This window comes from Dama dama, chromosome 25 (genome assembly GCF_033118175.1).
Source record: "Dama dama isolate Ldn47 chromosome 25, ASM3311817v1, whole genome shotgun sequence".
In the NCBI taxonomy this organism is placed as follows: Eukaryota; Metazoa; Chordata; class Mammalia; order Artiodactyla; family Cervidae; genus Dama; species Dama dama.
In genome coordinates, this window is record NC_083705.1 from 19,722,172 (window position 1) to 19,750,137 (window position 27,966).

The following is a 27,966-nucleotide window of genomic DNA, read 5'->3' on the forward strand; positions in this document are numbered from 1 at the left end:
ATTTTTAACTTTTCTAGAAAATGGGCTGAGCAGGGGTTGCCCAAGAGATGAGGACAGCGGTTTTGCATTTTGGAAAAAGATCATTGTGAAACTGACCCTATCCTTCTCTTCTGGAGTATATGAAAGGAACTAGCCTCATAGCTAGACTATAACTAACCCCTCCCCCTCAAAAAAAAAAAAAAAAAACACAAAACCCACAAATATCTTCACTCTTAAAAGAATATAAATTATTGGAAATATCAAAGGGATGTAGTTACTAGGCTGAAATTCACCAAAAGCAGCTCAGGGGATGAAAACAGTTAACCAGTGACAACTGGTTTATGTGGCCACACTGCTTTCAGATAAGCAGAGGTCTCAGCCCACTGCACAGTCTCCGGAAGCTGGCAAAGAAAACAAGAGTAAACATTTTGGGTGTCTTGCGAGGCTCTTCCTTAATTCAGGTCAAAGTCAGAGGACTCTAATCACAGAAGAGCTGGAGAGATGCGACCTGACAAGAAACGGAGTTTTAACCTAAACAACTGTACATTTTATGTTCCAGTATGTTTAAACTTCCTCTAAATGTTAAAGCTGACCAGGTTTCTCAAGTTTCCCTTGAGGGGAAGATTAGACCACAAATGACAGTTACAATATAACTGTGCGTGTAACTGCAAAGAGCAATGGTCAGAAAGTAGAGAGTTAGAGCTAGCTTTCAATCCTTTAAAGCCTGTTTTAGTGAAACAGCAGATCAATTATATTTGCATAATCAACCCAACAATGACTTTACTATATTGCCTTATATACTGCACTAGCAGATAGATGTTTACATAAACACTGTCTATATGCTATTAAACACATAAATTATACAACTGTATATAATAATGTATATAATATATAATCATTTATGTCTGTTACATTTTTATAGTTATACCATTTATGTTATACCATTTATAATACCAAAATAGTTATACTATTTTATAAGTTTATGTTTCATGTTTTATATATCTATGATATAATGTATATATATATATATAATAATATATCTATGTATATAGATATATAAAACATTTTGAGAAACCCTAGCCAAGTGAGGGCTAATGCAAAGGTTAATATTTCAACCATTTAATAAGCCCCACAGCTTCCAACTGCCAAGGGAAGGAACTGGCCCTTAAAACTAATCACCTCTTCCCAGTCTGTTCTGATGAGGTTCTTCTGCTGGAACCAAGAGTAACTCGTGCATTTGTTTTATGCTCTTTAGATTTTCTTGGGTCTATTGCCTGAGAATGGAAAAACCTGGTTAACTCTCCCCGCCCCCCCCGCCCCACCCCATACCAGACCACAGCACAGGTCACGGGCAAACCAGGAGATGATTTGTCCTTCTGGCTGACAGACCGTGGCCAGAAACACAGTACTGTCACACAGCACAAACGATGCCCGAAGGTCCTTCCACTGCATCACACCGTCGCTTAAGAACGCTGGGTCACAGAGGGATGGGACGGGGAGGAAGGGGGAGGGGGGATCGGGATGGGGAACACATGTAAATCCATGGCTGATTCATGTCAATGTATGACAAAAACCACTACAATACTGTAAAGGAATTAGCCTCCAACTAATAAAAATAAATGAAAAAAAAAAAAAGAATGCTGGGTCAGGACTTCCCTGGTGGTTCAGCGTTAATCTGCCTGTCAATGCAGGGGACTCAAGTTCAATCCCTGGTCTAGGAAGATTCCATATGCTGCGTAGCGGCTAAGCGGGTGAGTGATAACTACTGAGCCCACACTCTGGAGCCCTCAAGCCCCAGCGATTGAGTCTGTGTGCTCCAACTCCCAAGGCCTGCACACCATAGAGCTTGTGGTCTGCCACAAGAGAAGCCACTGCAACGAGAAGACCCCACTCACAGCAACTAGAGAAAGATTGCATGTAGCAACGAAGACCCAGTACAGCCAGCCAGCCAGACAGCCAGCCAGACAGCCAGAAAGAAAGAAAGAAAGAAAGCTGGGTCAAAAGTCACACGGTTGGGGTCAAACCCTAACTCCTGCATAAGCTGTGTGACTATGGGCCATTAACTAAGCTTTAATTTCTTTATCTTTAGAGCAGGTAAAATATTAAGGCCAATGTCATGAAACCTAATGAAAAGTAACAAGTCAATGTAGCAAAATGTTAGAATGGCATCTGACACAAAACAAGCATTTGTTGAACACACAAATACAGGTAGGTACAAATTCAATCTTATATTTATTTATGTATATATATGTTGATATATGTATCTCTTTAAATTTTCATACACAGTAAACATTTTCTCCATGTCAATAATAGTTTTGCCCTTTGTTGTCTAGTTGTTTTTTTTTTTTAATAAATATGCATAGGTATTTGGAAAAAATATATCTTACAGTTTTACTCTTTTGCTAATTATTTTTTAAGATAATCAAAATGAATTCCTTTTCAATCTATGCTTTTCTAATTATAAAACTTCATGAAACAGCAATTTTGAAGTTCACCCTCCTGACATGAGAAGTTGAATGTATCTCCCTGAGCTCTTGATTACCAGGGAGCGCCTCTCAATTCCTTCCACATGACATACAAGGAAGCGACACATTGAGGTCTTGCGTCACCATTTTTCTTCCTCAAAACTCCATCCACCATCTTGGCTTTACTGGTACAAAAGAGAAGGAAGCCTGAATTTGGGTTCGTGATAGTTAAGCAGATATTTTGGCAAGACATTTGATAGTATTCTTAAAATTTTTTTTTTTAAATTGTCAAAACATATCTAAAGGTGGCCTTTCATTGATCTTATCTGAACAATGTAACACTTCCAAATCAGCACAAAATACCCATAGGCTTATTCTTATGGTTTTTTTTTTTTTTTTTTTTTCCCATTTGATAGGACTTATTTCTTTCTCATTTATCAACACTTAAAATCCCCAGGTTGTATCTTTCCACAATGCATCTACAATCTTCTTTATTCTTTATTCTCTCTTTGGACTCTGGAAGAGCTTTGAGTTTCTCCTCCACGACATTAATTTTACTTTCAGTAGTGTTAATTCTATTCTTTATTGCCATCCCCTATGGATTTTAATGTGCTATACAGCATTCTTAATTTCTTTACAATTTTTTCTTAATGGTTTCACTCTCATTTCATCCCATCTAATTCTTTTTAGCTCATTATCATCTAACTGCTTCCTGCTCCTTTTTCATTTGGGCCATTGTTGGCGGTCTGCTCTTCTTTCAAATCTTTCCAGTGATCTCTCCTTTCCTTTACAAAGCAATGTTTTGCAGCTATTTTCCCCCTTCTATTTATTGGCCACTATACAGGGAGATATCTGCCTAGCCCTGGTGTTTGCTTTGAGCTACTGCTGATCCACATGGGTGCTGGCTTCAGACCGAGAGCTGGTGGGCAAGTTGAGCTGAATAGTTCCCAGGCCAATTTCCAATGTGATTTTCATTTCAATATTTCATTTCAAGGTTTTGCTGAAAGCAAACCTTCTCCGGCCTTTACTGCCAAGGCTTTCTGAGGGTCCGAATGATGGTAGACTCAAACAATACTCAAACCCTCAGGAAACACAGCTCTAACTCTACCCGACCTCCAGCACTTGACTTTTATGGAGTTAAGAGTCTCGGGATGTAACAGTAATACAGCCCCTACCCACCCCACCCCCAGCTCTGCCTGGTTATTTTCTGAGTTATGACCTTCCACCGAATAAAAGGCACTGTTGGAGGAGCTTAGAAAGAGGAAGGGAAGAGCATTCTGGGGACAGCTGCTAGGAGGCTCTTTCTGAATTACAGGCAGAGTCAGCAAGGACATGGCTCTGCCTACCTATTTTTAGGCGTCAAAACTTATTCTGCCTGTATTTTTAAACCCAGTTCCGTTTGGTTTACAGTAGACATTTCTCCAGCTAGTTCTAGTTTTTACAACTGTTTAGAATGTAAGGGCTTTTCTCTACCTTCTTAGAGACTCCAGCAAGAAGCATGTCAGGACTACCAGGCAGACACCTTTTTAAATCAGGAAACTTTTAATAAGTTTCCTTTTTAATTGAAAGAAAAATAATCAAAAATAAAAGCACCCAAGATTTTTTACTGGCACTCATATCCCTAGGGAGACTTTCTGTGTGTAATGTCACAGTGCCCTTTTAAATTAAACACCTAGAAATAAAATTCACCTGAGCCTTTCACTTGCCCTCATCTACCCTCTTGTCGTCAGAATTCAGGTAACAAAAACACGATGTTTATGTTATAAACTTGGCAGTGACTAACGTTCCTGAGAAATACAGTTTGACATTCAAAGGAATTTAGTTGTTTAGCCAAACTCTAAAAATGGCATTTATTGCTAATTTTGACAGAACTCAGGTACAAGACTTCATATTTACCTGATTTCATTTGAGATTTCTTATAATTAGGAATTTTAAGCAGCTGCTATCCACATGCCAAAACACATAATTTTTATGCTGGATATCCTCAGCTTTGGGCTTTTAAGAAGCAGGCAAATAACCAGCCTGCGCTCAATTTTAGCTAAAATGACTCGATTTTGACTCAGAAGTCAGAAAATGTGGAGCTCAGGGAAACATTTGAAGCGGACGTTTAACCTCTTCAAAACTAATCACTTATCAATGGTACATAGCTTTTAAGTATCTGAGAAAAACTGCACATACACACATGTAACCCCAAACTTTGTTTCAGGTTCATGGCCTTATCCATTATCAGTCTCTTTGTGACTCAACTCTTTCATATGTTTAGCAACATAAGAAAACTCTATAAGTTGTAGGTAAAATAAGATAATTTGTGTGATTGTATGAATGTAACAGCCAATTAAACTTAACAGATTAAATACACATAATTACAGACCACCCAAAAAGCAGAAAATAGCTGATTTCTTCAGTTACTGGTAACTCCACAAAAGACTGCTTCACAAGACCCACCCAACTGCCGGCTGGAGTGTTCTTGAACCTCTGAATGCTCCTTTTAGGAAGCCCCCCCTTTCAAATATTTATACAATCATTTGAGCTTTAGTTTCTTAATCTGGGAAATGGTTATAATAATGCCATATTTGCAGGGTGGCTATAAGGATCAAAGGAAAAATGTCTTTCAAATGCTTAGCAGAATGCTTAGCAAACTGTTAAGTCAGCAAATTTTTAGGGTGTATTTTGAAAAAGCCACTTTCAGTATTTAAACAAATAAGATGGGAAAACATGGGACAATGACTCTTAATATATACTTTGATAACTAAATTCATTACATCTCATTCCTTGGTACCCTGTAGATAATCACTGAGCAATTTACCAATAAAATCACATCTTGCTCTAACTTCTTTGAACCTCTCTCCTTTGAAAATGGAAAATTTACTTTTTGCTCCTGGGAAAAACCATGGTAAGACCTAAGTTAACCATGCTGTAAAATACTCTGGAATTACAAATTAACAATGATACAAATATTCAATGACATTTCCATAGTTAAGACACAGGAATAGAAAGAAATTTCAAATGAATTATTTACTGATAAAAGAAGCAACATTCTTAAACATTAGAAAAATTTTTAAAAGAATAAAAATAAAGCCACGAGTGTTTAGTGCAGATTCACAACAGATTACTCTATGAACAACCTGAGGTCATTTTGAAAACTGCATTTTCCAAAACACAGTAGCAAGTGGGAACCAATGCTGCCTTTCTCTTGCTGTGGCCATGATCCCACATGCTGAGTCTGAGGGCACTATGCTGTTTTCCTTCTTAGGGTAAAGTCTGGGAGATAACACTGACCACCCAGTAGTCCCTCTAGTTTTACAATGCACACTCACCTAATGCTTATGCTAGAGTATTATTCTCTTGGGTAGATATTTTAATACTTCTATCATAAATTGGAAGAAGTCTAAATAAATCTTTAAAACTTGAATAGGCAAATGTTATAAACATCACCTCCTGCCTTGGAAAATTTAACAAAAAACCCACTAGAAAAATCCCTAGGAGCTCTGAGCACATATCACGTCAACAAATTCAGTTATGCTACACAGACACAGTTCAAGGGAGGCATTCATCAATGTCTTTAACTCACTGATGAACTGCAATATGTACAACGGGAGGACTCCCAAACCAATTCTGATGCCAGCAATAAAGGGAGGGCATAAACTCTCACACTGGTGAAATAGATCTTAAAATCATACAGTACATAGATCTGCAAAAACTTGGTACCAATTTGGCACTTTCATTAGCAACAATCCCACATCATCCCAAGTACAAAAGACCTGCAATCAGATCTTGCGTGAGGTCACGTGAGCACATCTGCTCTACTGTCCTTGTTTATTTCTCTGAGTTCCTTCCTTATTTTCTCTTCTAGCTTCTGGGTTACAGTATTGTTATTATTATTATTATTTTTACTTTTTGGCGGGGACTTCCCTCGTGGCTCAGACGGTAAAGAATCTGCCTCCAATGCAGGAATGACCCAGATTTGATCCTTGGTTCAGGAAGATTCCCTGGAGAAGGGAATGGCAACCCATTCCAGTATTCTTGCCTGAAGAATTCTATGGACAGAGGAAACTGGCAGGCTACAGTCCATGGGGTTGCAAAGAGTCAGACACGACTGAGCAACACACACACACACACACATTTTTTGGCTGTGCCCTTCAGCATGTGGGATCCCAGCTCCCTGACCAAGGACTGAACCTGTGCCCCATGCACAGGAAGTGATGGGAGTCTCAACCACTGGAGGACCAGGGAAGTCCTGGGTTGCATTATTGGGGAAACACTACTGTGAGAACTTAAGTTTTCTGGGTTTTGGTTCCCCAACAATTCTTATAAACAGGAATGGAGAAACTTTTACCAGTCAAGTGTTACTAAGAAATAAAAATATAGCCAGAACTCAAAAGATCCAGCATCTACATCTTATCTTACAAGTAGAGACCAGTGAGATAAGAAGGGTTACATAATTTACAGAAAGCAAAGCCGAGTGGAATTTCTGGTTCAAATAATATATCATAGGGATTTCTATTTCACATATGCCTACATCTTCACCATCTTGTGTATCAGATTTGATCATCAAATTACAGTCTCCTACAATAGAGTATAATGAATTCACAGTGTTAACTTCAACATGCATCAGATTGTGACAGGACAGAAGAATCTATAGGTGCTGCACCATACAAGCGGCCAACCGAGAATAGATAAAATAGATGAATGCAAACACCCCCAAGCAAGAAACAGTAGACAAGGTATTCGTGAAAATGACAGCCAAACTTCAGGTGGCACAAAGTCAGTGCAACAAAGTTCTGCATATAAAAATTAAACATAAAGATCTTCTGCTTGCCTGTTTTGTTTTTAACTGCAAAGTTATGTCTTATGAGAACGTTTTAAAAATGTATACTGCACGCAATTATCATAGCAGATGCAAAACACAGTCTTTTATATAAACTAGGAATAACACATTTACTATATAAAGTATTCTAACATTTCATTAAACGTGACAGTTTAGGGAGCTGTACCGAGTAATTCAAATAAAGCCAATTTCTAGTTCACTCTGAACTCCTCTATTTAGATTAGTTTCATTGAAAGCTGAAAACACTGTTTTGATATTGAATGCTATAAATTCAATCAAGATCTCAAAAATTAAGATATAATCCATCATGTAACTGTGCCTCTCATTTCTAGTTAAAATATCAACTTATTCTCTCCTGTTTTAGCCTTCAAACCAATTTTATGTCCTTCCTCATAGAAATTTGTTAGCAACAAAAACACACAAATATGCACCAGCCAGCTGTACTGCTAACATCTGTTTTGTTTTACTAAGAAAAACATGGATATGTAAACAGCATCTAATACTTGGTATTCTTATTTGCCAGAGGTACCATATTCTCCCCTTTGGGGAAGCTACTTAGCATATAAGGTGCCATGTGTTGTTGAATTTCAGAATTTTGAATGTTTATTTTCTCAAACTCTGACTTATTGAAAAAGTGCTTATTAATCAGAATTCAGAAGTGTGCCTGTTTTAGACAAAGATGCGTTCACTTAGAAACCAGAAAAGAAAGACATCAAAGTTATCAAAGGATCTATTGACAACTAAGCTAAACAGTTAAAATAGAAACACTTTTAACATGTAGTGTTCTACTTTCACAACAAAGAAAACTGTATCAGAACATTAACATTAGCTAGGTTGCTAGTAAACAAAATAGGATCACTCCACTTATACAGCTCCTGTTTGAATCAGAAGTGGGAGGGCTTTATTAGGTTGCAGAGATATAGACATTGGACCCTTTACCCATTTTGGAAAAAAGAACACAGAATGAAAACTCTAGAGCCAGTAGCCTTAATAAAAGCCTCTGAAATACAACTCACTTAAGTAAAAATTAACAATAATTTTCATACTGCAGCTGGGATTCTAAATGACACAGGCTATGGTAGCCTGGTAGGAAAGCTTTGTCTTGTCTGTAACCCTGAACTTAGTTGTCACCGAAGCTCCAGGAAAGAGAATATCAAGACCTTCTCTTCTAATAACAGGCTGGAAGGAGGAGGGAGGATTCTAAACTCTCTAGGAGAAGAGGAGAGGGTCCAGCTCATTCCCACCTGCGAGAGGGGAGCTTCCGGCTCCTTTTCACCTTGGGGTGGCCTGCAAGTTTCTAACGCAGCTGGGTCAGCTCAGGGTGGAACCCTCCTGCTAAAAAGCAGCAAAGGTGAGAATCCTTTCTCTTCTTGTCAATTTCCTTTTCAAATAACTGTGGATATGGAAACCGTTAATTAGGGTTACTTCCTCCGGGAAAACAAAATAAATAAATTTAAAAGTAACAGGGACACATCTTAAACCTACAGAACTCAGTAAAAAAAAAATAGAAATGTTGGTGCTTCTGAGAGAGAGAATTGTGTTATAATATGTAACTAAATGCCTGAGTGACATAGTCTATCATAAGAGAAGTGGTTAGGCTCACCTGATTTTATAAAAAATGATTATCACATTTCCCCCACTCCAGGCCTGCTCTTTAGTCAATTACATTTATGACATCTTTCAGCAGTACTTTTCTCTTCTTACTAAAACACAAAGAGCAAACACATATATTGGGAATTCCCTAGCAGTCCAGTGGTTAGGACTGGGTGTTTCCACTGCTGGGGCCCATGGTTCAATATCTGATCGAGGAACTAAGATCTCCACACCGCCCCCCCCTCCACAAAGAAACACTTATATATTAATATCTGGGTAAAAATGTCTATTGTTCTGATTTTTTTCTAGTTGGTCAGAAGTTAAAGACAGGGCTCCAAGGCCCTGATCTTCAAATATCCTATACCCAGGCCTGCTTGCTCCCCTAAGCAGAGTGACTGATGAAAAACAGGGAGTCAGCACCGAAGTGAAAGGTCTCACCCCGTCACTGGGGGTGGTTAACCACAGTCCTCCCGAGTCGCAGCAAAGTCTCACTTAAGCAGGAGAGAAGGTAAGGAAAGTTGTGACAAAGCAGATTCTTAACTAAAACAGGATTCATAAGGCAGGAACTCGTGAGGCAAAGCAAACTATTTTCACGGGTACCATTTCTGTGGGTAACAGCAGTACGTCCTACCACGGGGCTCAGCAGAGGTGTCTAATTTGGGATCAGGTCGCCATCCTCCGTGACCCCTGTACAGTGTAGCTGATTTATGTGACTTACTACAGCTGGCTTCCCAGACGAGGGAACGACAACCGTGAAGGGACACACAAATGCCGAGTGTGAAAAATGGAAAAATCACGTGCCTGGGGAGACCGTGAGAGCAAACACAAGCTGCAGGCTTTTCTCCTTTTCTGTTTGAAAGAATTTTGATCAAAGTTTAAAATAAGCCACACCAAATGTGTGCTTTATGTTTTGTATGTGGGACCAGCTGGGACCCACTGTCAGAGTCCAAAGTAGGAGCTAGGGGAGGGGAGGAGTGTGTGGATGGGGGAATGGAGGTGGGGATGAACTCAGATTCCTAAGTGATCACTCAGGCTAGCGGATTTCAACATCCTATACAAACCAACGTGGTCATGGAATCTCGCTAGTCTAAATATTCCACATTAGCGTGACTTTAATTAAAGGACTGCAGAAGACTGTCTTGAGAAATAGCCCCACTGGACGCTATCTGAAAGAAACACATTTTGATTCTCTTATCCCTAAATCCCCACTTCCATCAACTCATTTCCTGGTGTCAGGGGAAATACGGCAGCGTGGTTGAAGAGGGCTGTGTTTATGGGAATGCCTTGTCCTGTGCGAGCAGCCTGGTGTAGAGAGGGCGGAAGGATGGCTTTTTCAGAGCTCACGAGTACCACCCACTGTGCACACCCATCACCTCACCAGGCAGGGAAGAGGGTCTCTCCAGAGAAGGTAAAACAGGGTTTGACTGGGTTTTGGGAAAATGAAATGTGCTGCTCAGAGCTGCAACTTTAGCTTCCACGCAAAGAGGAGATAAAAGACGGAGAGTGAGAGCATAAAATCTGTGCCCGAGGACACTTGCTGATCTTGACACAAGTTCTATTCACTTTGCTTAAGTGGCTGACAGAGCCCACTCTCAGCTCCACAAACTTTCCTGCCAGAAGAACTACCAGTTCTAGGAAATGGGATACAAAAAATAAGCTTTGGAGACAACCAGGCAACCGGTCAAAGCCAAGACTGCAAGATTCCTCAGATGTGAATGATGTGAATGAACAATAAACCATGATGTCTAAAAACAGAAATGGGCTGCGACAGACTTGACTTACAAAGCACATGGCTCATTTCCACAGTCACGTGGGCTGTGAACCAGTTAGATGATGCATTTCAACAGCGAGCATCTGTCCACCCACTGAGCATCTACGGCCCTGCTGGGATAATGGAGAGTCCCCTGCCCTCATGGGGCTTACAGGCTACCTGAGGGAGCAGAAAATAAAGAAATGACACGACAAGTAAATTCTGTAGTAAGTCAGATGACAAATGCTTTGCCAAAGCGGAGAGGCAGGCTGCCACGAGAGACTGAGGTGGGCAGAGCCAGTCTCCCTGAGAAGAAAGCTTTAAGCAAAGAGTGGAGAGGAGATCAGCCAAGAGCGTGTCTAAGCAGAGCACAGGGTGGGAGAGCGGCTTGAGGGGGGCTGGGAGGTGCACCAGAGGGCACGCCACCTCTCTCAGGTCCTGACTTCATCGTTCATCCTGCTTTCAGCACAGAATAGGCGCTCAGTTTATTTAAACTCCAGGAAACACAAGGGGATCCAGTGTACAAACTCAATCCAGACAAGAGGCCAGCGCTTCGTAAGAAAACTGCACGCGAACCAGATAGGAGGACGGTACCGTTTCCGGAGAGGAACTGGGTGCCAGACCTTCCATGGGTTTGTGACCCTCTTTTCTTCCCCAAAGTGGAACATGACAGCTTTATTTCTAGGAACATACAAGAAAAGTGGGGAAAGCATGTTGATATCTAAGGGGGAACTTCTCACACAGATTCTACTTGTGGGCAGAGTTTACGGACAACTTCCTTTGACAAAGAGGGTAGGCAGTGAGGAGCCTTAAAGGCACATCCCTGCAGCCTCCTTTTATTCCAAGCTCATGGGGGTGGGGGTGCCGTGCCCACCATCCCCAGGACACTCCTTCCACGAAAGAGACCTGCAAGTCACAGGGGTAACTCCTCAATAAAATAAAGACAGTCAAACCTAAAAAGCAGGCTAAGTCGGGTAAAGGAGTAAAAATGGAAAAAAGGCGAAGAATTCAATTACAGTAGGAAAAGAACCATCCTTTCTCACCTTCACATAATTTGTCCCTGCAAACACTTTTCAAATAAACACACTCTCAGGCAAAAGAAATTAGAGTCCCACAGGTTCCAACAAATCTGTCCTTACAACTGTTTTCCCCATCAATCTGACATGCAACTAGCATAAGCTGCTGAATCCTCTTCAGAAGACAAGATTAAAATTTCTAGAAAATCTAATATTTAGCATCTCAACTCCCTACCCAACCTCCCGATACTACCTTTTCAACCTTTCAATGGCTCCTAATTTCTCATTTATATTCAGGCCTGCTCTTTACTTTAGTGCACATTATGAGTCTCTTTCTTATTAAACTCTGCTAAAATTTTTCATTTTACTCTAACTTTCTATGCATTAAAAAAAAAAGTAAAAGCTGTTAAAAATCTCAATTGTTACCACAGTACATGAGAAAGAAAGCATTATAAAATATTTTATATCTTACAAAGAGAAAACTTGAAGGAAAAACTGGCTTTTCCATATGCTATAATCAAATGAAGTTACACCTGACAGCAGATATCAAATGCAATTTTTGTTTAGCAGTTATTTTTACAAAATTTTTGTCCCTAATCTTGGCAAGGCATCCCTTTCCACCTTTTAAATAATCTTTTCTACTCCAACTCAGATATGTTTACGATTTTGTAATCTTTCGTAATGTGTGCATGCTTAGTCACTGAGTCATGTTCGACTCTGTGACCCCGTGGACTGGAGCCCACCATGCTCCTCTGTCCATGGAATTCTCCAGGCATGAATACTGGAGTACCCACTGGAGTGGGTAGTCATTCTCTTCTTCAAAGGATTTTCCCAACCCAGGGATCCAACCTTGGTCTCCTGCATTACCATCTGAGCCACCAGGGAAGTCCCAAACTGTGACAAATGAAAATGAAGTGAAAGTCGCTCAGTTGTGTCCGACTCTTTGTGACCCCATGGACTCTAGCCCATAGAATTCCATCCATGGAATTCTCTAGCAAGAATACTCGAGAGGGCAGCCATTCCCATCTCCAGGGGATCTTCCTGACCAAGGGATCGAAACTGGATCTTCAGCATTGGAGGCAGTTTCTTTACCATCTGAGCCAAAACAAATTGCCAACAACCGCTATATCACAGAAAAAGCAAGGAGTGCCAGAAAACCATCTACTTCTGCTATATTGACTACACCAGAGCCTTTAACTGTGTGGATCACAAAAAACTGTGGAAAATTCTTAAAGAGATGGGAATACCAGATCACCTTACCTGCCTTCTGAGAAATCTGTATGCAGGTCAAGAAGCAACAGTTAGAACCGGACATGGAACAACAGACTGGTTCCAAATCAGTAAAGGAGTACGTCAAAGCTGTATATTGTCACCCTGTTTATTTAACTTATATACACAGTACATCATGAGAAATGCCAGGCTGGATGAAGCACAAGCTGGAATCAGACTGCCAGGAAAAATATCAATAACCTCAGATATGCAGATGACACCACCCTTACAGCAGAAAGTGAAGAGGAACTAAAGAGCCTCTTGATGAAAGTGAAAGAGGAAAGTTAAAGAGCTGGCTTAAAACTCAACATTCAAAAAACTAAGATCATGCCATCCAATCCCACTACTTCATGGCAAAGAGATGGGGGAAACAATGGAAACAGTGACAGACTTTATTTTCTTGGGCTCCAAAATCACTGCAGATGGTGCCTGCAGCCATGAAATTAAAAGATGCTTGCTCCTTGGAAGAAAAACTATAACCTAGACATACATATTAAACCTAGACAACATATTAAAAAGCAAAGACATTACTTTGCCAACAAAAGTCCGGCTATTCAAAGCTATGGTTTTTCTAGTAGAGATGTATGGATGGTGAGAGTTGGACTATGAAGAAAGCTGAGGGCCAAAGAATCGATGCTTCTGAACTGTGGAGTTGGAGAAGAGACTTGAGAGTCTCTTGGACTGCAAGGAGATCAAACCAGTTAATCCTAAAGGAAATCAGTCCTGAATATTCATTGGAAGGCCTGATGCCGAAGCTGAAGCTCCAATACTTTGGCCACCTAATACGAAGAACTGACTCACTGGAAAAGACCCTGATGCTGGGAAAGATTGAAGGCAGGGAGACAAGGGGACAACAGAGGATGAGATGGTTGGATGGCATCACAGACTCGATGAACATGAGTTTGAGCAAGCTCTGGGAGTTGGTGATGGACAGGGAAGCCTGGTGTGCTGCAGTCCATGGGGTTGCAAAGAATCGGACTGGACTGAGTGACAGAACTGAACTGACTGAATCTTTCACATGCTGATTATTTTTCCTTTTGAATCAGTCTCCATATAAGGAAGTGTCTCTAACTTAAAATATCAAAAGTCAAATGAAGAATATGTAGTTGGTAGGAAAAAAATAAACAATTATGCACATACCTCCTCCCCAGCTAAGTGAAGCTATGCAAGAAACAGAATGGTTGACAAAATTACGTATATATCTGTCAAACTTTTTTGACTTATCTAGAAAGAAAAACTAACTTTTGTTTTGAACTGTCAAGTTAAATGTATCATTTGGGCATTACTTCTAACAAATGGTATAATGTTTATAAAACAAGTATCCCTGTTGGGTTGTGATGGAAGAGAAAAGCTCTTCTCCTCAAGTATCTTTAGTGAGTTCCTTGACTTTTATAAAATATTCCCAATTCTACTTACCCTTGCATTCTGCTTCTTCACTCTTGGTACTTCATTCATTTGCGCTAGAATAAGTCAGTGTTAAAGAAGACGCAAGAGTACCAGGAGCTTATCCAGAAATACAGTCAGTTTTACTTGACAAAAAACCACTGCAGTTGAGTCCACCCATTAGAAACACATCTTTCCATACCTTTCTCAGTCTGTGGGCAAAAAATTATACAGGGGGAATAATGCTTGAGATTTACTAGTGAAGAAATGATTTGACAAGGCTGTTAACAGCAAAGCAGCAAAACGCTTGCCCCTGTGAAATGCCTTAAGAAACAGCTGTGCTCAGAGCTGAAGTGGGGACCATCTCCAACCAACAATGAGCGGGTTTTGGGGTTTCCCTGGTGGCTCAGTTGTAAAGAACCGGGCTGCCAATGCAGGAGACACGGGTTCAATCCCTGACTTGGGAAGATCCCACATGCCTCGGAGCAACTAGGTCCATGTGCCTCAACTACTGAGCCTGCGTTCTACAGCTTGGGAACCACAATTATTAAAGCCCAAGTGCCCTAGAGCCCGTGTTCTGCAACATGAGAAGCCACCTCAACAAGAAGCCCAAGCATTGCAATTAGAGAGTAGCCCTTTTTGGCCACAACTAGGGAAAATGAAGACCCAGTACAGCCAAAAATAAATGAATAAAATTATACATATAAAGGAAAAAGAAACCATGAGTGGGTGTGTATCAAGGTGGTTTCCATTTGAGATAAACATTCAGTGGCTTCTTTTTTTCTCATGAACAGATGACATGAACCAGGCGGAAGAGGTTCCCTGTGCCTCTATACTAACTACAGGATCGAGTTTAAGCTTCAGCCAGTACTCCTGGAGAAGAAACCAAGAGATAGACACCAGGTTATAAAAACACTGGTTTCTTCTCTGCTGAGTTCTGTGGTCATTTTATTACTCTCTCCATTTTCCATGAAGATCATTTTCCATTAAATATACTTACATTAACCTTACCCTCTACTTTTCCCTAATGATTATTTGGATATACAGTACCAATTACATGAGTAAGAATGCAATAGGTGTTTGATTCCACGGTGACTCTAATCGTGTTCAGAGACGTTCACTAAACAGTTTCTCAGATATCATGTCCTATTTTTATAACAACTCTCCACCCCATGAACACAAATTTCTAGCCATGTAATAACTAACCAGCTTTTATGCACCATATGTAAATTCAAGTAAAGCGGCTAAAACAATTTCTGCCCAGAGCATTTTATCCCAGCCCAACCAATCTGAGCGGAGAAGGCAATGGCGACCCACTCCGGTACTCTTGCCTGGAAAACCCCATGGACGGAGGAGCCTGGTAGGCTGCAGTCCATGGGGTCACACACAGTCGGACACGACTGAAGAGACTTAGCAGCAGTAGCAGTAGCAGCAACCAATCTGAGACTTTTCCTTTAAAAAAAAAAAAAGGAGTCATGAAGCAATCACTCGTCAATACTGACCTTGTTGCTCACTGTCTGCTTCAGTTTTTGAAGGACCTGGGGCAACAGGAAGGGGTCGAGGTGGCCGGGGCTTTGGTGTGGGAGGCGAGATCTTTTTCCTTCCAATATATTCTACGTAGGTTCCCGGAAAGTCTCCCCTCTCCCCTGTCGTCTCGTTATAGCCATTTAACCAGCCAATTTCTTCAGGCTTGGCCTCCTGGCCATCACTGAATCCAAGAGCGACTAAGGACCCCTTGTTCACAGTCAGTATGTCCCCCAGGTGCAAGTCAATGTCCTCGTCCCGCTCCTTTTTATAGTCGTAGAGCGCCCGGTACTGGTATCCCTCCGCGCTCATGGCTGCAGACCCGGGACCATGCGACGGCTGAGGCCGGCTGCGCACTGCAGTCTACCCTGACGTGTCTACGGGGAGTGAACTCAGAGTGCGCGCGAAGGCTCCTGACACACCTCCAGCAGGGGGCAAAGCGTCAATCTCCAAAGGCTTAGGAGGAGAGGTGATTGGCCATCCGGCCGTCCATCTGTCCTCCATGAAGGGTGTGACTCAAGTCAAGGCGCTCCTCCTCTGTGGCTGCGGTCCCCCCACCGGCTTCCTCTTCAGCGACTCGTCAACACGCCGACTCCAGGCTGACGCCCCCGGCGAGGCCCAATCCTTTCTGACGCTCTCGTCACGCTGCCCATCTGTCGTCTGACTTGACCGGGGCACGCCGCATGCGAGCTGCACCTAGCAAAGGGAAAACAAGACTTATGAATGAGCGGCACACGGGCCATCTGCGAGACTCTGGCCTCGGACTGCCATTCAACAAGTGCTTAACCAGTCTGGCAGACGGACATGGGCCGGCGTCCTTGCGCGTGACGCGGTGTACACAACGAAGATGAGCGAGGCAGGCAGTCCCTGCTTTCTAAGAATGCTCGGCGGGCTGAGAGGGCTGCTGGCACGTGGCAACATCTCTGAGACAAGAAGGGACCCAAAGAAACGTAACCCGAGGTAAATGTCCTAAGAGAGCAGAGACCGAACGCTAGGGAGTTCAAACAGGGGAGAGCAGGCATCTGAAGACGGAAAGAACATGCGGCGTGAACTTAGGTGAAGCTGTGAGGAGGCGCGTGTCACATTCTGCTAAGAGCCAGAACAGGCAGTCCAATACGTGCGAGGCCAAAGAGGAGGCATCGGATCCGAGTTAGAAAGATAAGCAGGGGTTTATGACACCACGCATGCGACTTCATGAGTGATGCTAACTGCAATGGGGAGCCAGGACAAGGCATGGAGAAAGGGGACAGACAGGACCAGGGTTACATGTGAAGAATCTCACTCTAATCCTGATGCACGGGAGGGGCTGTCACAGAGACAGATGGGGAGAGCCAGGCAAGGCGTTTTGCAGCCATCTGGGCAAGTGGCCACGAGGGCATGAACCAAAGTGGCAGGAGAAGGTGTGGAAAGGAGGGAACTGAAAAGGGACAAAGAGGTGGGGGGGGGGGGGGCATAGCAGTGCTGAAACATGGATGGAGAAAGAGAAGTACCTGGGACTAGGACACTGCATCCCAGTGGGGGAGACGGAGAGACCACAGCATGACGAGGAACAGGACCACAGAGAAGCCAAGAGGAAGGGCTCTTCCCAGCCTCCAGAGCTGAGTGAAGGTTCAAGGCACGATCTGACTACTGGTGCTTAGAGATCAGCTACTCCATCCACTGTTTTAGAACTCATTTCAACATGACATCAGATAATCAAGAAATATTTACTTGTGTGTCTGTTTAGCAACATGTTAGTATGTAGTAATACAAAGAAATAAAAAAGACACAGACATTTAGTATATAATACCAGACCACAGGTCATTTTGTTGGTAACTTCCAAGCAAAAAAAAAAGCAAAGTAGAAAGTATAAACTGTACAGAAAAGTACAAAATAAAAAGGAAAAATGTTCTCTCCTTCCCACTTTCTCCTTTATCCCAAAGGTTATTACTGTTTGATATTAAAAAGCAATAAAAATGATATATTATTTTTAAAAAGAGAGACAGAGAGCAAAAAGGGTGACTGATCCTGAGTTCATGAGAAAACCATAGATACCAGTATCAGGCAAAGGGAAGCCAGGAGGCCTTGGTGGGCTAGAAGTGATGCTGAGCATCCAAACCCACGTGTGAGTAGCTGAAAACCTGGTCTGTGATTCAGGACAGGGAACACACCTGAAGTTTGATAATCAGCTGCAAATAAGACACAAGGAAACTCAATGGAATGAAGGAACTCAGAAAAAAAATATTAAAAGTTCAAGAAAAAAAGATCCAAGGATGAAACATTGAGGCTCACTGAATGCTGCTGAAATGGGAAAGTCAAGGTCTGGAGACAATGCCATGTCCTGGAAATGAGGGATAAGAGGGTTCAGGTGATCTCTAAGACTAAATCCTGCAGAGGCCTCTGGGAGTGTAAAATAGGCAGGGCTCGGTCACCCCAGGGCTGCGTCCATCGTGGACTCATGGCAGAAAAGCAGAGCAAGCCACTCTAGTCTGATGGTATAGAGGATCTGATGTTCAGTTGCTAAATCGTGTCCGACTCTGCGACCCCATGGACTGCAGCACACCTTTAAGGAGTTAAGGAATAAAGAGAAAGCAGATAGCTGCTGCAGATCACTCTATGGAGACAGTTCAGTGGAGGAGAAGATGAAAGTTTCTGCTTTTTTTTTTTTTAACTAGTGGAGGCAGAGGGCTCAGAGTCAAGAGACTCTCTTAAGATAGGCAGTAAGCAGCTTGGATTGCCGCTAGAACAGCAGAGAACAGCGTGCGCTGGGACACACTATGCGCACCCCGTTCATTTCTCCACGTTATCTTGGTCATAAAGAGGAAAAGCAAACTCACGGTTTCAGTTAAGCTGGCTGAACAATAAAGCAATGAAAACAATAGCCTCACAATGTCGGTGTGCTATGTCAAAGAGAGCTTTTGTAAGTTTTCAAGAGTGGAACCCTTTAGAAGTATAATATTATAGGTACTCTGCGGCGCAGGCATCTTAAGAAGCAAAATCTAATCACAGATTAATTGTTATGCTGGCATTCAGAAGTGTAAAGCATTCAACTTTACATGGCTAAAGCCTCTTAGCTGTAATACAATAACGCTCTTAGGAGAGTTACATATTAAAAGAAGCAAAAACAAACACTGGAGATCTTTGTGTAGCAAGAATATTAATCTGGGGTAGTATTCTACTTTGCATTTCAGTCGGCAGAGGAAAAAAAATTAAAGCAGCCAGCAGAGCATATGAGAAAAATAAACTATGTTATGTTTGAAGACAGCCTCTCCTTTTGCCAGATCCAGAATCAAATTAAATATTCACTGCATAAATTCACACGAAAATGTAGAACTAGCAAATCCCATTTTTAGTACTAATGGACTCTGTTACAAATGAGACACAGAACTCTAAAGAACATGGAAATCTACATATCTTTAAATGCCTGGAAACCAGGCAATATGCCTAAGAATAATTTAATTCCTCCAAATTTGCCTTGAAATTTTTGTTAGCTTTTCCTGGCAATTTATGTCTTTTGGGGGGGGGGGGGGGCGGGAATCCTCAACTGGTAGGCTGGGTAGATCTTTCCGGCAGCTGCTGCCTATGGCTTCCTGTTTCAACAACCCAGAAGGCCAGTTTGGTGAGATTCTTAACAGAATGAGCTGTATAATGATCCCTCTCTCCCTTCTTCCCTGTCCCCTGCAATTCCTCCTCTCCCCTCTAAAAAGCCTCAGCAAACTGCCAAGGCTTGCTCATGACATATCTCTGCAGCTATGCATGTCCTGCACCAGGGGACACTGTTGTACGAAAAGCCTCTAGGTCTGCTCACGGTTTTATAAACCTAAAAACTATGTTTACACTGGCCTGAAGCTAAATCCCTGCAAAGAGATAAAGAACCCTGAGGAAGCCTAAGACTCTAGCAACTGCTAGACTCTAAGACAGCAATAACAATCCTCGCCTTAGATGCCAGAGACTTGTCTCTACAAAGAACCCCTCCCTCACCATTTGTAAGAACCACCTTACTTTGTGTATAAGAATCTTGTGCAGAATTCTGGGCCCTCAACCGAAGGAAAAAACAAAAAAACATCCCCGGATCTTCTATGACTCTAGGGCTGCAAGTAGCACACTCTTATCTTCTGGGACTTCACCATCAAGGCCAGGAAGACCAATCAAAACAATCCAAGGTCAGCCATGATTCAGTGGCAATTAAGTGAGTGGAGAGCAATTAAAAGAAGCCAATTAAGAGGAAGAGCTGCCTAGCCATCTGGGGGGCAGGTGAAGGGCATCCTATGGAGAGGTACAGAGAAGCCTTGGCTAGAGGGAGGGGGCATGTGGCTTCTCTGCTGCACGATGTACACTTTCTCCTGATGGCCACGCCCAATTAAATGATGTCATTGTCATCATGGTCATCATCTAATACTGGGAGCTATAGATGTATTAACCCATTCAACCATCACCATCAAATATTTATTGGGAGCTATATGTGTATTAAAATGGGTCAGTAACCATGAGGTGGGTACTACCAACATTCTCACTTTAAGCAAGAGGAAATGAGGTGCAGAGAGTTTGTGTCTGGGCTGTGATATCTTGGCCATGAAAACGTTCAGCAAGTGACAGGTAAAACTAGAGTTCAGATCCAGACAGTCTGGCTCCAGAGTCATCACTTTTAACATTCTTAAACCTGCTGCTCAAACTCAGTTTCCCTGGATGCCCATGGATGGCCAGATACGTCAATAAGGTCACCCATGTAGATTCCGTGCCTACATACTCAGACCTCTCAAACTCATCTTCTGCTTTTTACTCTCTGTGGTAGTGGCCTTATTGGCATCTGTGGCTCTTTCACAATAAAACACCTGCACAAAGAGAAGCCTTTATAACTCAGCAGGAGTGCCCTCAAGTCCGAGACTCAGCATCCTTGACCATGCAGATTTTCTTCCAAAGAGACTTTACTGAGATGCATCCTTGCCAAACAAGTCCATAAGCGGGTGAATCAAATATTGGGCACCGAACTTCTAGAAGGGCTACCCTCATAGCTCAGTTGGTAAAGAATCTGCCTGCAACGCAGGAGACCCCGGTTCTATTTCTGGGTTGGGAAGATCCTCTGGAGAAGGGAAAGGAAAGGACATCAGTCCTGGGTGTTCACTGGAAGGACTGATGCTGAAGCTGAAACCCCAATACTTTGGCCACCTCATGCGAAGAGTTGTCTCATTGGAAAAGACTCTGATGCTGGGAGGGATTGGGGGCAGGAGAAGGGGATGACAGAGGATGAGATGGCTGGATGGCATCACCGACTCGATGGGTATGAGTTTGAGTAAACTCCAGGAGTTGGTGATGGACAGGGAGGCCTGGCGTGCTGCGATTCATGGGGTCGCAAAGAGTCGGACACGACTGAGCGACTGAACTGAACTTCTAGAAGGCTGCCCTCTTCTGGAATCCTGTCCATTTCTGCTCTACAGGCTTCAGCTTCTGTCACCTAACTGCCTCCTGCTGCTACCCCAGTCCTCTCACTGTACAACTTCTGACAACTCAGTCCCTCCTGGGCGGTGGGGGAGGGAGATGTAAATCATCATCCACAGCCACCAGGGAGATGATGTTCAGAGGACTGGCAAGTTGTCTTTCTCTCCCCCTCAGATTCGCACCAGCACAGCAGAAATCTCTGCAACCTCGGACACTGGCAGTGCCTAGATTACTGGCCTGTGGTCAGTGTGGAGCCCAAACTATATGTTCCCCAGGTTCACAAGCTTATATCTCTAACCTCTTTGGCTACATGCACCTGTCCACTGAACTATTTCCACTCAGTTCCAATGGAATTATTTCCACAGTTTAGGTTTTTATATGCAGATAATATCCACCATGGGGCTTCCCTTGCGGCTCAGACGGTAAAGAATCCACCTGCAATGCAGGAGCTGCAGGTTCAATCCCTGGGTCAGGCAGATCCCCTAGAGAAGGAAAGGGCAACTGACTCCAGTATTCTTCCCTGGTAAATTCCACGGACAGAGGAGCCTGACGGGCTACAGTCCATGGGGTCGCAAGAAGAGTCAGACGTGACTTAGCGACTAAACAACAACAGTATCCACCATTTGTAATTTAATGTTTTCAAATAATGGAGGCAGTTTCATGACATAGGCTCTAAGCCAGTGCATAACCTGAGTTACTGTAACAAAAGGTATAAAGAAAACCTAGGAACAAATAACAAATTAACTTACTCTTATAGAACATCATATGAAACAGTTCAAAAGTTCCTTCATGGGAATTTATTTTGCTCCTATCTTTCAAGTCTTTTACAGACTGCCTGCAATGAAGGCAGATTTACTCTCTCTGCTAAAATACTGACCAATTCTCATTCTGTTCCTCAGAATAAAGTAGCTTCTGATGCCCCACAAGAAGCAATCCATGACTTCTTAATGTACAACTGCTTGAAAGTAAATTTTCAATTTAACCTTCTAACCTGCAGGCATTTGGGCAAAGAACCAAACACAACTCTTTGAAAAGTCCTCTGACTTTGTTGACTTACTCATTCTCATTTACAAAGGACAGAGATTTAGAAATCTTGGTGGGGAGGCAGAAATAAAGAACATTTTCAAATCACTTTAAGTAAACCAAGAATATATCCTGATCATGTGATTCTACCTTGCCAGGAAATCAGCTGTTTGGCCCTGGTTCTCAGCACAAGATAGACCTTCAATCCAGCTGCAAAGCTACAGATCAATTCCTGGGCCCCCGGCCCTACAATTCATCCTTCCATCTTCAGTGTGGCAGCTCTGAGTAGGGCAAGCTCCCTAACTAAACTCACACCACTTTTTTAAAAAACAGAGAACACAGTTCATCATCTAAAAATCTTTTCCCCTTTCAAATATGGTGTCCTGGAAATCATGAAAATCAAATTTTCTTATTAAACATAATGAATTTCAACCTAAAATGCTGGGCTCAGGGTAAAATTTTATGGGGTGTGAATTTCATCTCAATTAAAATAAAATGATGGGCTGGGATGAAGCCCCAAATCAGCATCCTCAAGTATCTCCATTCATTTTTCAAACCAACCAGAACGAGTGCCAGGCTGCCAGGCTCTGGGGGAATTGGGCATCTGAGCCACGACTCCTGCCCGCAGGCTCTCTGGGGGCTGGGTGTGTGGGGACAGGACAAGCCCTGGTCAAACAACAAGGACATGGGGCTCTCCAGAAAGCAAAGTGATGGGATGGCGCCAGCACTGCCGGAGGCGCAGAAACACAGCCCCAGCTGGACGCATTTCTCAGGCTCAGTGGTCATCACAGGGAGGCTGCGCTGCGGCTTCCAGAGCCTGAGAAACACATCCTGTCACCCAGAAAAGGCCCTGGGGTGGACCATTCCAGTTCTCTGCATCACCCCGGGCAAGGAAGCCCTGAGAGGAGGCCGCCCTGGAATGGCAGGGAGGAAGAAGACACTCTAGCGTCTCTCCTCTTGTGAAAATAGGTTGTTACTGTGGAAAATTCTTAGCAAGCAGGTGAGTGTAAGCACTGGACTTCACACTCAAAGATGCTTGTCCCCACTGGGGCCTAGATTTTCAAACTTGACCAAGTCTCTTAAACCTCTCTGTGCCACTGTTCATTAGGAAGATGAAAGGAAATTATTTATACAGAGACTGAGCTCTGGGCTTGATAATCAGAGCTTAATATAATTAACACCGACACAGCGCTTACTAGGGGCCAGGCACTGTCCTTCTAGCTTTGTATATATCAACTCATTCAATTCTTGCATTCTGGGTACAGTTTATCATCTCCATTTTACAGATAGGAGAATCAGCACAGAGAAGTTAAATAGCGTGCCTCAGGTCAGACAGCTAGTAAATCACAGCTGGAGCAGCAGTATCGTTACTCCTATCATTATTATTAGCATTGATTGCTACTTAGACAATTCCTATTTAAAACTGGAAACATTTGCCAAGAATTCTCCTTTGGCACTGCTTCTAAACTCTGCAAACTGTACAGAAAGATTCCTGAAGCTAGCCAAAATAAAACTCTGTTTCTTTAACTCCTTTTCAGAGTAAATAGATAGACAGATAAGGGTTGCTTGTGGACTTTGTCCATCTAGTCCTGGGGCAGAGAGTGATTCTATAGAGGTCAGGGCTGAGGAGACCTGGGAGGGGCCAGGGATGTGTGAGAGGGTGGTATGAGGAGGGGGCAGAGTTAGGGGACAACACTCCTCTTCAGGAAGCTGTGGTGGCTGCTTTCCTACCTGCCTTCAAAGGAAACAGGTGATCCCACTCACACAATTCTCCAGGGACTGAAAGCAGGGGCTGCTCCTGTTGCAGCCCTAGCTCCTAAGGCTGAGCCCAGGGTGGGACCACTGAAGTCCAGTGAGGGAGAGGGGTCCAGCCTGACCCAGGCACCTCCCTTTCTTCACTCTCTCCTCCCTTCTGCCAGACTCCTGTGACTGCAATACTCTCTGGGGTGATTATTACGATGAACACCATTTTGACTACCGGTGTGGGGGGTGGGGGTGAGGAGCACATATATGTAGATATACTTTAAGGAAAACAATGCTGGGAGGATAAAGTCTCCAAAGATGTTTTTATACTAGGATTTTTCTTTTTTTTTTAAGCAAAAGGTATATTACACTCACTCTATCCTTTCAAATACACAAAAACCCTAACATCACCCAAACAGACATGGTTAGGAGTAATTACAGTCTATTTTCAGCTGCTTTGGCATCATGTATGCGAAATAGCCTTTAATTGCCACTTTCTTAAGCAAGTAATTCCAATAAGAGTGTTGGTAGAATCATGGCAAGTAATCACATTAGGATGTAGGTGGAGGAGACCGGGATGCAGAGGAGTGGGTGGAAAAAGGAATAGGATGAATAATTCAAAAATGAATTACAGGCTAAGTTTTTTATTAAAAGCCGTCATATAGATGATATTATGCCTTGCCTTCTAAGGTGATAACCCCTTCCTTCCATTGATAAGTAAGGGCTTCTAAGGGTTTCACTAGGACACTCTATTCTCTTGCCTTCCTGTGTCCTCCAAAATACAGAAGAGCTGTGGGGAGCCCGTTTAAATGTATAATATACTAAAAAAGGCACTTCCCCTTTTCTTCTGCATTGTGTATGCCTCAGTTGTGGGAGAATTAAAAGCAAAACACCAAATGCAAACATGATCTTAGCTTTCAATATTCTACCTGACCATGAAATTTTTTTTTAATCTGCTCATTGACCATCTCTTCACTAAAATTCATTTTGCATATGACAAAATGCAAACACAATGGGAGCTGAACTAGAATTGTTCCTGTTTTAATAAGCAAGTGGACAATCTTTCAGATTAGATATCTTTTTAGAATACTCCCTTAAAATACCCAAGAAAGATTTTGACCAACATACTAGCCTAAGAATTACATGGCATTCATGAAATTTTAATTAAAGATATGGGCAAAATTTTTAACAACACAAAATTTGAGTAAGTGGAGCAGGCTTGCATGAAAATACAAAACCCTCTATAACCAGCTTAGGTGCAGTTAACATTTCCAGCAGATAAATCTGCACTACCACCACCACTGTCAATAAGCAAAAACATATCATCTATGACTTACTGTACCACTTCTATTTCCCAAATCAACTTAATACTTTAGGGGTTTACCGTTCTTAATAAATTTAAAGACACAGCTAGAGAAAGACAATACAATTAATCAATGCAACTCTGCTCTCTGCATCACAGAGGTGAAAAGACACAGTGATACCATCATTCTACAAAAGCAGATAAAACAGCAGATAGTAATGTGTACAATGCAAATATCTGTTATGCAACTGACAAGAACAGGTCCCGAATCAAGCTGAAAGTTAAAAAGCTACATGATAACACACTTTGAAAGCCAGTATCAGATATACAAAACTTTCTTCCATTCACAAAAATTTATATACTTCTATGGAAAAAAGTACAACTCTGTAGTTGCAATTGGCATATAGAAGCTAAAGAGGCCAGTAGTTGACATAACCCAGCATTTCTGCAAGGCAGAGAGCCTCCTCCACAGGCCTTTCCAGTTTAAACCTGATCCTGAACCAAACATATCTTTGCAAATTGAAGAGGAATCCCTCAAAAAAAAAAAAAAAAAAAAAAAATTACCCTGGGTATTTTCTCTGGAATGACCAAACCACTTGCTTCCCAAAGCTTAAGTAACTCTTGTTCCTAAGAAAACTATCATCTACTGCTTTTAAAAAACTATTTATTTCAAGACAGTGTACTCTATCAAGAAATTATGGCTAGGAGTGCTTTTTTTCCCTCTCTTTCAATGATTTGTGTGTTTCAACGATTTCAGTGTTTGGGGCCTTCTGTGCAGAAGTCACCACATTCCTGATGATGACTGATAAACCTGTCTTCCTACTCTGGCCTATTCTAGCTGATACCTACCTATTCTGACCTTTCCTAACTAACACCTAATCACCTTTAAAGTTGCCAAAACGCAACATAAGCTAATGAAAAAAAAAAAAAAAAGGCAAAAAAACCCACTTCACAGAACGCCTGGGTCACTTACGTTGTGAATGTCCCGCCTGACAACTAAAACTTCAGCCCCATCACACTGAAATGACAACCTAATGCTGCGTTCAAAACCCGGAACTGTTTTATCCTTTGGTACTTCGCACAGACTGACAAAGAGGAAAGAACTGGAGAGGGGGGGAAAAAAGGCCGGAAAAACCCCTATCGCTTCTAAAGTCATAAAACCCCCAAACCCAGTAAACTCACACTTATATACCAGCAGTGCTGCAGCTAAACCAGAGATTAACGGTAAAAGTGAGAGCTTTCTGATATTAACTGCGTCCAGAGAAGCAGAATTTCCCCAAATCCAGTTCACACACATTTTGCATTCAACATGTAACAGCCATTCCGCTCACACCCTTTCATTACACGATCGAATCTGGTTACCAAAGTACATTTCTGCACTGGAGCGGTTGGCCTGAGCTTTCCTGTTCTCTTTGTCTTGTGATCTGCCGGGCAGTTTCTGCCCTTGAGAAGTGAGCGTAAGAGCTGTGGATTCCAGACAATTCCCGCACGATCTTTCAGCTCGGGCTCCCACGCTCTCTCGCTCCCTCTAGCCGGCTCCATATTGCGGGGCCAGTCCCTCCGGTCTCGCCTCACGTTACAAAAAGCTAGATTTCCGGGCTGTCCGAAGACCCCATTAAATCTGCCTCCAACAACCTGCCACAGGCCCGGGCGGCATCACACGCCGAGCGGGGCCCCAGCGACCGGCCGCCCCGAGGCACACTGCCCCCACCCCGGAAGAGGAGGGAGGCAAACTTCGAAGGGCGGGGGCCGCGGGCGAGCTCCTGGGACCCCCGCCCGCTCCGGGGAAGAGCCCGGGCAGAGACCCGGGTGCAGCCGGAGAGCGCGGGCGAAAGCAGAGATCCGGCCCGCTATCGCGAAGGCGGCGGTCAGGGCGCTCTCCTCCGCTTAAGGGCTCCGGAAAACTGCAGCCGGGCGACTGGGGGAACCCTCAGGAAAGTGTACGGTGACGGAGAGGTGGCGGAAGCCCGAGTTCGCCTGCAACTCCGGGGACGAATGCTCCCGGCGGCGCGCACACCCCGCTCGGAAGAGGACCAGGGAAACCGGAGCCGCGAGGGAGCCGGGAGCACGCGGGGACGCTGGCCGCGAACGGGACCCGCGGCTGCCCGGAGGGCGGCAGATGCCAGCGGCAGGGAGGACGGCGGCCGGCTCGCTTCCCCCGGCTCGGTTCTGCAGAAGGAGAAGCGGCTGCTGGTGACAGGAAGAGAGCGGCTGTGGCCGCGCGCGCACGCACCGCCTCCCCCTCCCGAGCACACACCCGGACCCGCTGCCGCCGCCTACCTCCCCGGCCGGCCGGCTTCCTTCCTCTGCTGGGCCCAGGCTGCACCGGCAGCCTCTGGCGCGCACGGCTCCGATGAGCCCCTGGCCCAGCTCAGACCCGCCAGCCGTTCCCGACCCGAGCTCGCCGTCTCCAACCCGCTGCCAGCCGTGGCCGCCGCTTCCTCCAACTCCGCTCCAGCTGCTCGCGACTCCTCTCCGCGCGCCCGCAGCTCCAGCGCCCGGCAGAGGCCCCGCCTCCGGCCCCGCCCCGCGCGCCCCGCCTCCGAGCCCGCGCCAACCAACGCCCGCGGCTCCGCCCCTCTCCGCTGGCACCGCGCCCTCCGCCGCTGCCATTCACCGCGCGGCCTGCGAGCCAGCTGGGCGGAGCTCGGAGCCGGCTGACCCTTCCTGCGGCC

The 27,966-nt window shown here is 43.7% G+C and overlaps 1 protein-coding gene across 1 annotated transcript in view; it reads right to left on the reverse strand.

The window, feature by feature from the left end:
• Window positions 1–27,711, reverse strand: part of PIK3R1 (phosphoinositide-3-kinase regulatory subunit 1) — a 92,009-nt gene extending 64,298 nt beyond the window's left edge. Inside the window, exons 1-2 of the mRNA XM_061129629.1 lie at window positions 27,572–27,711; window positions 15,786–16,503 (exon numbers count right to left, since the gene is read on the reverse strand). Coding sequence (XP_060985612.1) covers window positions 15,786–16,119 — 334 coding nt within the window. The 5' untranslated portion in view covers window positions 16,120–16,503; window positions 27,572–27,711. The remainder of the gene's footprint in view (window positions 1–15,785; window positions 16,504–27,571) is intronic.
• Between the last annotated feature and the right edge of the window lie 255 nt (window positions 27,712–27,966).